Here is a 14523-nt window from a genome sequence, read left to right on the forward strand (position 1 = left end):
CCCAAGGTTTTTTGTTTTTTATTTAAATCAAGGTAGAACACTTTTCAAAAATCATATTTGAAACATTTAGCTTCAGTTTTCTAATGTAGAAACCCACCCACTCACTGGATACATTTTCTTTAAATTACTTATAAAATACATATCAAACATGAGAATAGAAATCATGAGAATAGAAAAGCTGCCTGATGTGATTATAAACTGCTGACTACTTTGTAAGAATAGGGCTTCAGCAATTTCTCACATCTCAGGAATTCAAATGAAGCTGTTTTATCACCTGAAAATCTACATCTACATATCTACATAGATGATATAATTCCTTTTAATATAAAATGAATAAATGATATTTAGTTTGAAAGAATAACTGAATATGGCCAGGTAGGCTTCTATAATACACAGTTCACTGTGAGCTAGGTTTAATTGAAAATATCAGAAACACAGGAAATTATCCGAAGATTTTCAGTTTCTTTTCAGCAAAATAGACAATTGTTTAAAAAGAAATCTTGAGAAAGAAACAATTGCATATAAAGAACTTCTCATTTTAGCATAGAGGAATTGTAGTTGTATCAATATCATTTCTGAGAGCAAACCTAAAAGTGGCATCACAAAGTCAATATTGTTTTACTATTAAGTTTCTGGTTGATGCTAGAATACTGTGTTGATGGCATGACATCACTTTTGGGTTTTGCCATGGACTTTCATACGAATGCTAGAGTGTTGCATTGATAGCACAATAGCACTTCTAGGTTCACCCCCAGAAATGATGTCATATTGTTGATGAAACATGTCCCCCAGCTTGCAACTCTAACTTCATACTGCAAGTGCTGGTGAAAGTCCAGCCTTTTGTTGACTGGATGACCTTTAATTTAGGTTTGGCAGGATTAATGTGGGTTTGGTGACTTAGGTGTATTAGATCAGGTCAAATAGGGAGAGACAACAAAGCCAGGAACTGTGGCCTAGCTAGGCAAAGGGGCAAAACTTTCTTAGCTAGATCTGTCAGGCTCCCAGCTGGCAACCACCAGTAGGATTGGGAGCAGGGCCTACAGAAACCTCTATGGGTATAATACTGAACTTGATGTTATGGCATCATGCAATGTGAATTTCCCCCATTATTTTGTTCTCTCTGCTTCATTAAGCAGCAGTGGGAGCATGGAGTCTGTGGTAGGAACTGGCTCACCATAGTAGTCAACCTGGCACCCCTACTCTCAGCATTGAACATCAGGGCTTCAACCAATATACTGACTACTGTTGTGGGATTGGAAACAAACCAACCCAACCTCACACACCCCTGCCTGCAGTACCATGTTTCTAAAAATAAAACAAAATGCTCCAGGTAGCTCTGCCATGCTGTGTAGAATGGTGGAGCCAGCTGGGGCATTTTTTTTTATTTGTAAGAACTAGCTTCAAAGCCTGTTCCTAAGAACAGGCCTTGAAAGGGCCCCTTCCCCTGGCCCCTGGCCAGGCAGCTTAAGGTGGCTTTGGGCGGCAGCTCGCAGACAGATCAAGTGGAGTGGGCAGGGGCTGGCCAGTTCGCTAGCAGGGCCGGGACAGAGCTGCTTAGCAGGCAGTCAGCAGGCTGGGAGGCCCTTGTCAGCAAGCTGAGCCTAGCAGGCCGGGAGGCCCTCGTCGGCAGGCCCAGCCTAGCAGGCCAAGAGGTACCTCGTTAGCAAGCCCTCCACCACAACCCTTTGCCCAGGGCCCTCTCCCCTTACCTGCTGCTGCCTCCAGGCACTGAGGCATCTGAGAGCAAAGAGGCTAGAGTCCAGGGACAGAGGGTGGGAGCTGCAGGGGCAGGGCCAATCAAGGAAAAGCTGGCTGCGCCCTGATTGGCCCTATTCCAACTTGGACAGCTGGACACATCCCAGCCCCTAGGGTGTTTCATAAATATGGATAAGGATGTGTGATTGTTTAACAAGTTCTTACAATTTTTTAAAAAGGTTCACACTGCCCCGCAGTGCAGTGGAACCTCACTGCCTCAAGTGGGAGCACCAGTCAGGGGTGGATAGGGTGCAGCAGGCTAAATAACTCTCCTGTGCAAGAGCAGGAAGACTCAGGGCAACTAGCCGTGGGCCAAACACCAAGTGACAGCTTGGCACAACATCCTCCATACAATAAAGATCTGTATAAAATCCAAACACTTAAAAAATAAAAAGTTACAATTCAAAGAATATAAGCTCAATTCCTAGTTGGTTAGCCAGAATACCTATACTCTGTTATCACTGAAATCAACATGGATCTGTTGCCATTTAATCTCCTCCTCCTTGAACATCTAATGAAGAAAAGCCCTTGAATAGAAGGACTTCCTGATGGTCTTGTTTATGTTTTGGAAAATAGATCACCCTTACAATCCTAATGGGTCCCTTTGACTGATCCCTACATTGACCTTCTTGAGTATGGTTGATACTGGTATGCCACCTATTTGGTACCTACATGCAATAGCTGAAAATATTTGACAGAGCATGCTTTGAACTGTCCAATTTTAAATTTTAAATTGATGAATTTTTAATACTTTGTAAATTATTTATTGCATGTGTTTTTAACTCTCAATGTGTTGTAAGCTGCCTCTCTCCCTTGGAGAGGGGTGGCCTATATAAAGATAAAAATGCAATAAACCTTCCACTATCAAAGAACAGAAAGTCCTAACACCAATATAACATTACTTTTAATATTACTGAAGGCAAAATGAGCATTTTTCACATTCAGCCCTACAATTTTCTACATATGTGGCTCATGTATTCAAATTGTTGTGTTCCTGTGAGTTTGAGAAACATTCCTTTGATAGCACGGAGACTCCTCCATAATTATGATGGACAGGTTATTATCTAAGACTGGATACGCATATCGCCACTGTGCTGAAAGATATGCAGTGACTGCCCATCTGTTCCCTAGCACAATTGTAAGTGCTGGGTGTCATTTTCAAGGTTCTAAATGGCTTGGAGCTAGAGCAATGTACGGGCTACCCCTTCCTGTACTGGGCTATCACTTCCTTGAGGCTGTCCTAGCATCTGCTTTACCATCCTTTGGGAACTGACAAGGTCCAACCTTTTTTTAAACTTTGCTTTCAACTAAGGAACCCATCTTTTAAAACTGTTTAATCTGCTTCTAGCCCGAGGATGGTTTTATGAATATTATTTAAAAATTCTTAATACTGTTTTAGTCTAAGGTTGCCAGAGTCATTCATTGGGGAATGGAGGATAGGGTTGCAAGAGATTTGGAGATGGAGTCTGAGTAGTGCAAGCCAGATTTCAAGCTTTATTGCATGGGTTCGTCAGTTCTGACTCCATACAGCTTTGGTTTATCCCCAATTTCTACACACGTTTTGTGCCTTTACAACTGACTCTACAACTGTGAAAATGCAGGAGGAAAGCAGCCATGTGGATGAAACATGCCCTAACCAATTCCAGTGCTTTTGGATGAAATGCAAAGAAAATCAAATAATTCAAGCATGTTGAAATGCTCTTGGTTAATTCAGATATAACAAAAAATGAGGTTTGTTTAAAATGGTGTAACTGATGAGCCCACAGTGTATGAAGGGATGAGGAAGGACTAGGAGAAGTGATCACTTTATATATTCAAAGCTCCTTCCAGGCTCATTGACATCACCAGCTTTTAATGGTACATCTGAACTAAGCATGGTTTCCATTGCACAGTGAAAAGAAGCTGTAACAAAAATGTATCACTATGTGACACTTCTCCCATTTTGGTACTCAGTTTGTGGAAGGAACTTTTCTGTTACTTTTGAAAGGGATTAGCTAGCTCAATTGCACCTGTTCTACTCAGCTGCTACGTTTTATCTTAATTAAGGCCTGAATATGTACAGTATCACTGCCTTTTGCAGTGAAATATGCCATTAATGCTTAAAGTCTCCCATGGATAATCTATTACTATGTCTGCATCTGATAAAGAGAATATAATTTTTTTTTGCTTGAGAAAATTAAACTCTAACCCTTATATAAATCAAATGCATATTAATCCTGTCCTGTCATTCTAAATCCTAAGAATGCTAAAGGAAGTAAGTGCTACTGAACTCAATGGACACTTGTTCTGAGCAATTACCAGGCTTGGGCACCAAGCATATTTAGGATTGCAACTGTGACTGATAAAATTAAATTACTCAAAATTGTAATGCATAATTCCTACCAGTTTTCCTAATGGCACAGGTTTCACTAAGCCCTACTTCATGTGGACCTTTGTATCACAGGTCCCATAATTCCTGATATACCCTTTCTAGGGAGCCTCCTCCCTCTTGTATAATAAAATCAGAGTCTAGTAGCATCTTTAAGACCAACAAAGATTTATTCAAGGCGTGAGCTTTCGAGTGCAAGCTTCCTCAGACTCTTGCCTTGAATAAATTTTTGTTGGTCTTAAAGGTGCTACTGGACTCTGATTTTATTGTGCTACTTCAGAACAACACCGCTACCCATTTGAATCTATCCTCCCTCTTGTACCATTGAAAATCAGGTAGGGACCAATGTCACTGGTCTTCCATATTTCTTCTACAGTAGAAAATAGAATAGGAAAGTTATCTGTGGACTAGGAGTATTACTACCGTGTTCTGGTCCCTTTAGAGCCAGCCGTGTCTGATGATGAGGAAGAATTTCAAGTTTGACATTGTCGGAAGTATTAGCCAAGAACTGTGTTGCTTCTGCTAATGTACAGTACTCCATGCTGGTGCCATCAATGGAAAGAATATGATCTCCTATATGTAATGCACCACATCTAAGGAGAAAATGGGAAAAGACACTATTTTAAATGTTTTTTATTTTTGTTATTTGTTATTGTTATTTAATTTTTAGACCGCCCTTCTCCAAATAGGTCTCAGGGCAGTTTACAACATAAACAGTTAAAACACAATAAAATCCCCATAAAAACCCCAATTTACATCAACAACAAGTCACATATAACATATAAGCGGTGGTGGTCACAATTCTGATCGTATTTACCCGACTTCCCCCCAAGTTCAGCCTGGTGGGGAGAATAATATTCAGAAGAGGGTGGCACCAATGCAATAGATCTAACCATGATCTCGATGTTAGAGATCTCAATATTGGAGGGGATCCTCAGATGGATTAGTGGGAAAGCTGCCCTGGCCTCAACCATATGCCTGGCAGAAGAGCTCCGTCTTGCAGGCCCTGTGGAAAGCTGGTAGATCCCACAGGGCCCTTAGCTCTTCAGGGAGCTCATTCCACCAGGCTGGGGCCAGGACTGAAAAGGCCCTGGCCCGGGTCGAGGCTAGGCGAACATCCCATAGTGTCATTATTAATGACACTAATCAAAACAAAACAAAAGCTAGTCTTTTTCATGTCTTCGTGGTGTGGTGTCCTAAAGATCTGATGGCTTATTTGGAGTTCTCTGTAGAGAACTCTCAACCTCATATGTTTTAAAAGAAAAACACCAGGCACATGGGACCCAAGTTTATATCAGGGCATGAATGTACGGAAATTAAGGCATTTTAAGACTTCCTTGTTCTATTTTCCCAACCCAAAAAGTAATTATTTACTCAATGAGTTATTAAAATGCCAGATGCCACAAGCATATATTAATTTACATGGGGATTTGACAAATTCATGGAGGGCAGGTCCATCAGTAGCCATGGTGACTAAAGGGAACCTCCATGTTTGGCAGCAGAAACTTCTGAATAGGAGGCAGCCTCAGGGGAAGGCCTTGGCCTCTTGATCTTGTTGTTAGCCCTCCAAAGTATGTAGTTGGCTGCCTTGTCCAAAAGAATGCTGAACTAGGTGGCCCATTAGTCTGATCCAACAGGGATCTTTGCATGTTCCTTGTTTCTTAAATATTAATTTATTTAATTTACTTAAAACATTTATTAGCTTCCTTTATCCCTTGAGGAACTCATAGCCATTCAGGGGGGAGGGGATATGTATCTTTCCTTGAACTGCAGTCATAATCTTAAGTCATGAGTGCCTGGTATTTTTTTAAATGCTTGGGAACACTGTACTACCCTACTCTCCCAGCATCTCATTGGGGTTGGCCAAGTCAGAAGAGAATGGGGGAGTGGGGGAAACTCCACACCAAGTCTGGTTATTGTTTCTCAAGACTGAAGATAATCCTAAAACATTAAATATTAAGACTACTAGAATACTTGAAATTTTATTGCCACCCTGCAGCCATGTAAAAGACACTGTTACCTTCCCTAACGCCTCCTCTGAATGCTACAGTTTGGCCAACATGTGATGCATTCATACATTCAGACGTAACTAGCATGGCTGATATAGCCACTTTTGTACAACTCACCTGTCTGCAATACTTGCAGATTTTATTTTGTCAATGACAATGACTTGTTTGCTGCAGCACATCGAGGTAGATAATGCAACTCCCAGAGCAGAACCAGCAGTTTTGGCAACTTCAACAAGCAGTGGCCCAGAAGCTGTTGCTACCGAATCTACAAAAAACAGACATGAGCAAAGATAATTCGTCACTATTACATCTTTCAATCATTTTACAGCTCTTTATTAACATGTACTGTTTACATGTTTTAAAATGCCACCGCATCCAATGGCTATATGCTCTCTGCTCTTAACTGGTAACTAAACATTAAAGTGCAGAGGTGGGGGTAGTATCTGCAAGAAGAGGGAGCAATGAGCACATTCTGAGCAATAGCCGTTGTTTTGATCTTTGCCATTGGCCCTGGTCTTGTAAACTTATAGTGACCAGGCGTCTGGATTTTCCCGGGACGGTCCGGCTTCTGGGCCAAATGCCCCGCATCCCTCCGAGGTCTCTGAATGTCCCGCGATGTCTGGCAGCTCCGCTCGCTCCAAGGCTGGGAGGGAAGAGCGGAGGCATGTCCCTTCCAGGGCTTCCCGCTCATGACCTCCCTTTTCCAGCTGCCGTCGCCTGCCCCTGCAAACCATGAACTATGAGCAGGGATGGCAGCAATGCGAGCGAGGCAGGCAGCTGTGAGGGAGGCGTGGGACGCATGCCAGGTCTCCTCCCCAGAGGTGGGGCGTGCATGCAGGCACAACCCAGCGAGTTCCGGGCTGGGAGTTCACATGGCAGCAGGTGAGCCCAGTCGGAGGGGGCAGGGGGAGCGGGGCCCACCACCAGCATGCCTCTTGCTTAGCTTCCCAGTCTTAGGCTGCTTAGCACCACCTGCATAACTTCCCTGCTTAGCTTCCCAGTCGGATGGAATGGGGGGAGGGAGAGGGGGAGAAGGTGGGGGTGGGGGGAGAAGAGAGGGGACGGGGGGAGGGTGGCCTGCCACCGCCACCATACCACCTGCTTAGCTTCCCAGTCTTAGGCTGTTTGTGCTGCTTAGCACTGCCTGCTTAGCTTCCCTGCTTAGCTTCCCAGTAGGAGGGGGAGCAGTGGCAGCATGTCCCACCTTTCAGCCCATGAATTCTGGTCACCTTATGTTAGCTGCAAGTGCTAGACTAGCAGCAGCAGCAGTGTGTGTGTATTAGTGATGCTCTGAAACACTTCCAGAAGGAGACTATCAAGGGCAAGGACTGTCCAAATCAATGCAACATTTAAGACTCTGTACAGGCTACCTGTTCTGTGCAAAAACAGAAACAACATCTCTGAACTGCAGGAGGAATGGAGCTGCAGACATACCAAGGCTTAGATTCTAAAGGTGTTGCAGGAGCTCTTCATTCCTCAGCCCAGCCTCCAACTGCAGCTCCCTGTGTTGTCAGCCCATCTGGCTCACCTGAGCCAATTAAGCAATGACAGCTAAATACTGGAAGAGAACCCCAGTCTAACAACACTAGCAAAACAGTTGCTGACTGCAGAAAACTGTGAGTTATCACAGAATGAGGAGTGAGAGGCTGCTGACAGAGTATAATAACGTAAGACTGGGAGGCCTGGGTTTTGGACACAACCTGTGACCTGCTCCTTTTGCTGATGCCCTTAGACTGCCTGAACCCTTGACTCACTGGACTGAGTTAAGACTTTCATTGCATTCTGTCTGTCCCTTGGCATTCTGTTTTCTCTCTGCCTTCCTGGCAGCTTATCTGTGCTTCCTTCCAGCAGAAAACTAAAACCTGAAGCCAACACAGGAGGCAAAGGAAGCAGCTGGTTTCCCTCTCTTGCCTGGGGGAGATGAAGGATGGGAAGCAGCTGATGTTGGGGCAACTTACCAGCAGCAGGGCCTTTCAGAGAGGCCAGCACCTCTTCCACCCAGCAAGTAGCAGGAAGAGGAGAGATAAGCCCCATGATTGGCCCTCATTGGAATAATGGTCTCTAACTATTCATGGCATACACCCAGGGAGGGCCAATCATGCAGGGCGTGAATTATATGCATGCAAATTGAACTGATTGGCCCACATTGGCAGAGTGTAATTTGAACTGAAGCCTCAACTTAATATTTAGTGATAATTACACAGACAGAAAAGAAATGGAATCCTGGCAAGTCTACACGTAAACATCTATGGTATGAAATATCAAAATATTTGTTTATACACAATTGTCTATATGCCACAGATTCAAATGTTGAACAGGTTGTAAGGTCTTTAGTCCATTGTGTTAAGGAAAGGTGGGCATTAATCTCTCCAGCACTGCAGCTGGAATGGCACAGAAAATCCATTTTTGTTGACCAACATTTAGCCTTCAGGAGACAGACAAATAGTTTAATAGTACATTTTATTGTTGTTATAGTTGCAAAGTCGCGACCCCATGGACAATGATCCTCCAGGCCTTCCTGTCCTCTACCATTCGCCAGAGTCCATTTCAGCTCACACCGACTGCTTCAGTGACTCCATCCAGCCACCTCATTCTCTGTTATCCCCTTCTTCTTTTGCCCTCAATCGTTCCCAGCATTAGACTCTTCTCCAGGCAGTCCTTCCTTCTCCTGAGGTGGCCAATGAGTTTCAACTTCAGGATTTGGCCTTCTAAGGAGCAGTCAGGGCTGATCTCCTCTAGGACTGTCCAGTTTGTTCGCCTTGCAGTCAAAGGGACTTGCAAGAGTCTTCTCTAGCACCAGAGTTCAAAAGCCTCAATTCTTTGATGCTCGGCCTTCCTTATGGTCCAACTTTCACAGCCATACATTGCAACTGGGAAGACCACAGCCTTGACTAGACGCACTTTTGTTGGCAAGGTGATGTCTCTGCTTTTTAGGATGCTATCTAGATTTGCCATAGCTTTCCTCCTCAAGAGCAAACATCTTTCAATTTCTTTGCTGCAGTCCCCATCTGCAGTGATCTTGGAGCCCAGGAAAATAAAATCTGCCACTACCTCCTTTTCTTCCCCATCTATTTGCCAGGAATTGAGAGGGCCGGATGCCATGATCTTTGTTTTCTTGATGTTGAGTTTCAAGCCAACTTTTGCACTCTCCTCCTTCACCCGCATCAACAGGCTCTTTAGTTCCTCTTCACTTTCTGCCATTAGAGTGGTATCATCTGCATATCTGAGGTTGTTGATATTTCTCCCTGCAATCTTAATCCCAATTTGTGACTCATCTAACCCCGCCTTTCTCATGATGTGCTCCACATACAAGTTAAATAGGCAAGGCGACAGTATACAGCCCTGCCGAACTCCTTTCTCAATTTTGAACCATAAGCATCCTTACAAATTAGAAACGAATATTCTAATACAAAATTGATATAAGTAATTGCTTTCTCCCTAGAAGACCAAATACTGGGAAGACTCAGAGTACGTGTTTAAGAGACAGATCCTATAAGTTACAAGTCCAGCAACTAGACACTGTAGGCAACCCTGTCTTTTTGCATATAGGGAAGATAGAAAGACAAGAGTCTTGGGGAGAGGACTCAACAGGAGAAGCTACCTCATCTCCTTTACTACCAGTTTAAAGGTATAGGTGTTTTTCCAAGATAATGATATGGCACCTCTCTGTCATACAGCTGTGGGGTTTTATGATAGCAGTTTGAATACTTGAAATAACTTTTCTATAATGCCAATTTGGGAGAGAAGTGCAATTTTCTCCATGATTGGATGGCTACAAGATTGTGAGAGCACAAATCTTTTAAACACATTTTAAAACTCATGAATATTGAGAATGAAAATGTAGTTGAGAATACATTTAGGATTAATTGGCTTGCATTATGTTCTGCTGAAAGCATACCCTAAAGCATAAAGCCGAAATTCTATATCAAAGTTTGTTATGAGAATAAAAAAAGCTCTCCAATAAAAACCTCTCTCAAAATACCTCCACCTTAAAGTGTTCCTCGAGATACTTGTAAAATTAGGATTAGCTGTTTTTTGCATAAGGTCATAGCAATGTTCCTTAGGGGCTTTCCTGATGATCAACTCATGATTCAATAAATGTACAGTTGTGGCTCATTAACTATACAGGAGCCAAATATCTTCCCTCAAGTAAGCTTTCTTTGCTTTAGAGATATTGTATTTTCTCAGTATTGTTGCTGGAGAAACATGATTGCCAGCTTGCCAGCCAACTGAAATGTGAAGTGTTTTCTGATAGTAATTATGAGGAAATCATGACCAGCTTTTCAATGGAACCCATAACAGTGCTTATCATACAATCCTATTAATTTCCCTAGCAGTGTTGTGATTCTAAGGAAGGACGAGAAAGATTTGACAGTTGTTATTTTCATTTTGTTTTAATTGAAAATGCTTCAAACTATTATTGTAAACTGCCTTGAACCACAAGCAAAGTTGGGATTAAAATCATAGAATTATAGAATAATAGAGTTGGAAGGACCTCATGGGTCATCTAAGTGGCTAAACGTGAGTTTTTTGCCACGAAAATCGCGTCCGCAAGCTCTTGCCCGGCCCAATAATTACTCAACGCCCTTGAGGGGGGTCAAAACACTAGACAATTGGAAATCGGCTGCGAGGCATTTGCGAGCTGTTTTGCGGATAAAGTCTTTGTCACTCCGCCGTGACCTTCCCGCCACAATTAATACAGTGAATGAACTGGAGACCTGTTGGCTGCTGTTGGTAGTGAGGTTTGATGGCTTCAGGCAGCACTCTTCTTCTGAAGTGGAAAAGTTGCTAGGTTCGGTCAGGGTGACCACCTGCCCCCTTGACCCCTGTCCTTCTTGGCTCCTTAAGGGAGGTGGCCAGAAGATAGGAGGCCAGCTCAGAGACATCATCAACTCGTCCCTGAGTACGGGAGAGTTTCCTGAGCGGCTCAAGGAGGCGGTGGTCCGCCATCTCCTGAAGAAACCATTGCTGGACCCGCTGGACCCTGCTAACTACCGCCCAGTGTCGCACTTAGCATTAGGAGAGGGCTGAAGCCGACCAGCTCCTGGCATTCTTGGAGGAAACTTTGGCACTTGATCCATATCAGTATGGCTTCCGCCCTGGCCACGGGGTGGAGACAATTTTGGTTGCCCTGCTGGATGACCTCCGTCGCCTGCTGGATAGAGGCGAGTCAGCCATGTTGGTCCTTTTAGACCTATCGGTGGCCTTTGACATCGTAGAGCACGAACTGTTGGTCCATCGCCTGGCCGGTACGGGGATACAGGGCACAGCCTTGTGCTGGATACGCTCCTTCCTCCAGAATCGGTCCCATAGGGTTGCTGTGGGGGAAGACTTCTCGTGGCCCTATAGACTCCCTTGCGGGGTTCCTCAGGGTGCGGTCCTCTCCCCCACATTGTTTAACATCTTTATGCGCCCTCTGGCCCAGCTGGTATGGAGCTTTCGGCTGGGTTGCCATCAGTATGCTGATGACACCCAGCTCTATCTCCTAATGGACGGCCACCCAGACTCTCCCCCGGAACCATTTGCCAGATGTTTGGAAGCAGTGTCTGAATGGTTCAAGCAGAGTCACCTGAAACTCAACCCCTCCAAGATGGAGGTTCTGTGGCTGGGGGGAAGGGGGCGGGAATAGGCAGCGCGTCTACCCACCCTAGCACGGGTGCAACTTACTATCATGCCCCAAGCTAGGAATTTGGGTGTGACCATTGATGCCTCCCTGACTACAGAGGCTCAGCTCAAGAGAGTAGCGGGCCAGGCATTTTTCTATCTTCGCCAGGCCCGGCTACTAGCACCCTACCTGTCCCCTGACCACTTGGCCACAGCGATCCATGCGACAGTCACCTCCAGAATAGATTTCGTAACTCGCTCTACACAGGCCTACCCTTGTCACTGACCCGGAAACTACAGCTGGTGCAAAATGCAGCTGCCAGGGTCTTCACTGGAACATCTTGGAGGGCCCATATCCAGCCAGTGCTGAGGCAGCTGCATTGGCTGCCAATTACTGCCCGGATCCGGTTCAAGGTTTTGGTTTTAACCTTCAGGGCCATACACGGGTTGGGACCCACATACCTGAGGGACCACCTACCGCTCTATGCCCCCCGCAGGGCCTTACGCTCTGCGGGTGAGAACCTGTTGGTTGTCCCCAGCCTGAAGGAAGCACGCCTCGCCTCGCCCAGGGCCAGGGCCTTTTCGGTCCTGGTGGAATGAGCTCCAGGGTGATCTGCGGGCCCTGCGTGGTTTGTCAGCTTTCCGCAGGGCCTGTAAAACGGAGCTCTTCCTCCAGGTCTATGGTTGAGGCTGGGGTCAGCGAATCAGGGACATCGCTCCCCCCCCCAGGAGTTGGAGTGTACACTACTCCCCTATCCTTTTCTCTTCACCTCTTTGATAATTGGGAGAGGGATGGGATTTTTAGCCGTCATGTTAGAAGATTGAGGTTTTAATGGGAATTTTAATGGGGTTAGTTGTTGTGACCCGCCTCGAGCCTGTCGGGAGAGGTGGGAAATCTATTATAATAATAATATTAATAATATTAATAATAATAATAATCACAATCATAATCATAATAATCCAACTCCCTGCACTATGCAGGACACTCGCAACCCTATCGCTCATCCACTGTAACCTGCCACCTACTTAAGCCTTCACAGAATCAGCCTCTCTGTCAGATGGCTATCCAGCTTCTGTTTAAAAATTTCCAAAGATGGAGAACCCATCTAATAAAGTAGATGTTAGTCTGCAATGGAACACCACATTTCACATCTCCCCACCTCATCCCCTGTAGTCTTCATACTTCCTGGAATGAGCAACAGTGCTGTTCCCAGAACACTATCCTGGGAGCAAACCCCATGGAGAAGCCAATTAGATTTTCTAAAGAGTGCTCTCCTGTGAATGAATAATAAATGGATAAGGAGCTACTTCAGATTCTCTGGAAAAAGTGTTATACCTCATCAAGCTCAATTTTGTATACAGATGGTGGTGAAAAGTGCTGTCAAGTCACAGCTGACTTATAGTGACCCTGTGTGGGTCAAGAGATGTTCAGAGGTGGGCTATTGCTTGCCTCCTGGTCATGGCCTTGGTATTCCTTGGAGGTTTCCCATCCAAATACTAGTCAGGGCCGACCCTACTTGGCTTCAGAGTTCTGACAAAATATCAGCCCTAGAATGCTCTTCTGCACTTCAGCTACTGCAGTGCCTTTAGACTGGGACTCAAAAGTCCACTTTGCAAAGATCAAAATGTAGTGGGATTTTGGTCATCCAGGCAAGTCCATAGATAAGAATACCCAAGGGAGCCAAATCAGGTCTGAAGTTGAATGAAACATGAATGAAAAGTTGAATGAAACACAATATGGCAAGAAAAGAAAAGAACTAGCAATTGGAGAGCCGAGAAAAACAAACAAAAGGACAAGAAATCAGAAAACAATGATCAAGTGCACCTTCCTTGACAGAGACAGATTAGTTTATCATGCAGGAGAAAAAGCACGGGTATGAAAAATGAATCATACAGATATAAATTATTCATGGGTAAAAGATGTTTCAGTCATTAAGATATTTACACCATGACTAGAGCACTTACACACCATGTTGATTTATCGGCTGTGTAATTACATAAGATATGCTGATGAATGTTTGCATGGAAAACAGTCTTAGATTTTTATTTCATTAATAAGTTTTCCCACTTTCAAACATTGCGTTTCAATCAGGGCCCAAGGGTTGATTAAAGCTTCCCTGTGGCACCAAAATTACTTTCAGCATGCTAATAACAACCTTCCCCAGTTTATTTTTCTTTCACTAAATAACAGGACACCTTTACTTTCTTAGTATGCACAAGCCATTAAAAAAAGTACAATTATTATTTTTAGTACACCACTGAAATGGGAATTGCCATATGGATTTGGGTTGTTTAAAAAATCAGGACAAAAATAGGACACTGTCATCCTGTTGAAGCAGCATGAAGCCTAACATCTTTCTTGGAAAAGAGTGACAAGTGGGGTACCCCAAGGATCTGTCCTGGGGCCTGTGTTGTTCAACATATTTATAAATTATTTGGATGAGGGATTAGAGGGGATAGTTATTAAATTTGCAGATGATACTAAACTGGGAGGGGTAGCAAACACAACTGAAGATAGCAACAGAATACAGGATGATCTTGATAGGCTCAAGAAGTGGGCTACACTGAATAAAATGAAGTTCAATAGGGACATATGTAAAGTTCTGCATTTAGGTAGGAAAAACCAAATACACCAATATAAGATGGGGGAGACTTGTCTTGGCAGTAGCATGTGCAAAAAGGATCTAGGAGTCTTAGTAGACCATACATTGAACATGAGTCAGCAGTGTGACTCAGTGGCTAAAAAGGCAAATGGGATTTGGGGCTGTATCAAATGGAGTATCATGT

General features: G+C 44.1%; 1 protein-coding gene across 16 annotated transcripts in view; it reads right to left on the reverse strand.

Annotated features, from left to right (window-relative positions):
- GRIP1 (glutamate receptor interacting protein 1) overlaps positions 1-14523 on the reverse strand; it is a 380704-nt gene that overhangs the window by 45004 nt on the left and 321177 nt on the right. For all 16 annotated transcript variants that reach the window (XM_077338732.1, XM_077338736.1, XM_077338741.1 and 13 more), the window contains exons 8-9: positions 6250-6397; positions 4547-4716 (exon numbers count right to left, since the gene is read on the reverse strand). In XM_077338732.1, the coding sequence (XP_077194847.1) occupies positions 4547-4716; positions 6250-6397 (318 nt within the window). The remainder of the gene's footprint in view (positions 1-4546; positions 4717-6249; positions 6398-14523) is intronic.

The sequence above is a fragment of the Paroedura picta genome, chromosome 5 (assembly GCF_049243985.1).
Source record: "Paroedura picta isolate Pp20150507F chromosome 5, Ppicta_v3.0, whole genome shotgun sequence".
Classification (NCBI taxonomy): Eukaryota; Metazoa; Chordata; class Lepidosauria; order Squamata; family Gekkonidae; genus Paroedura; species Paroedura picta.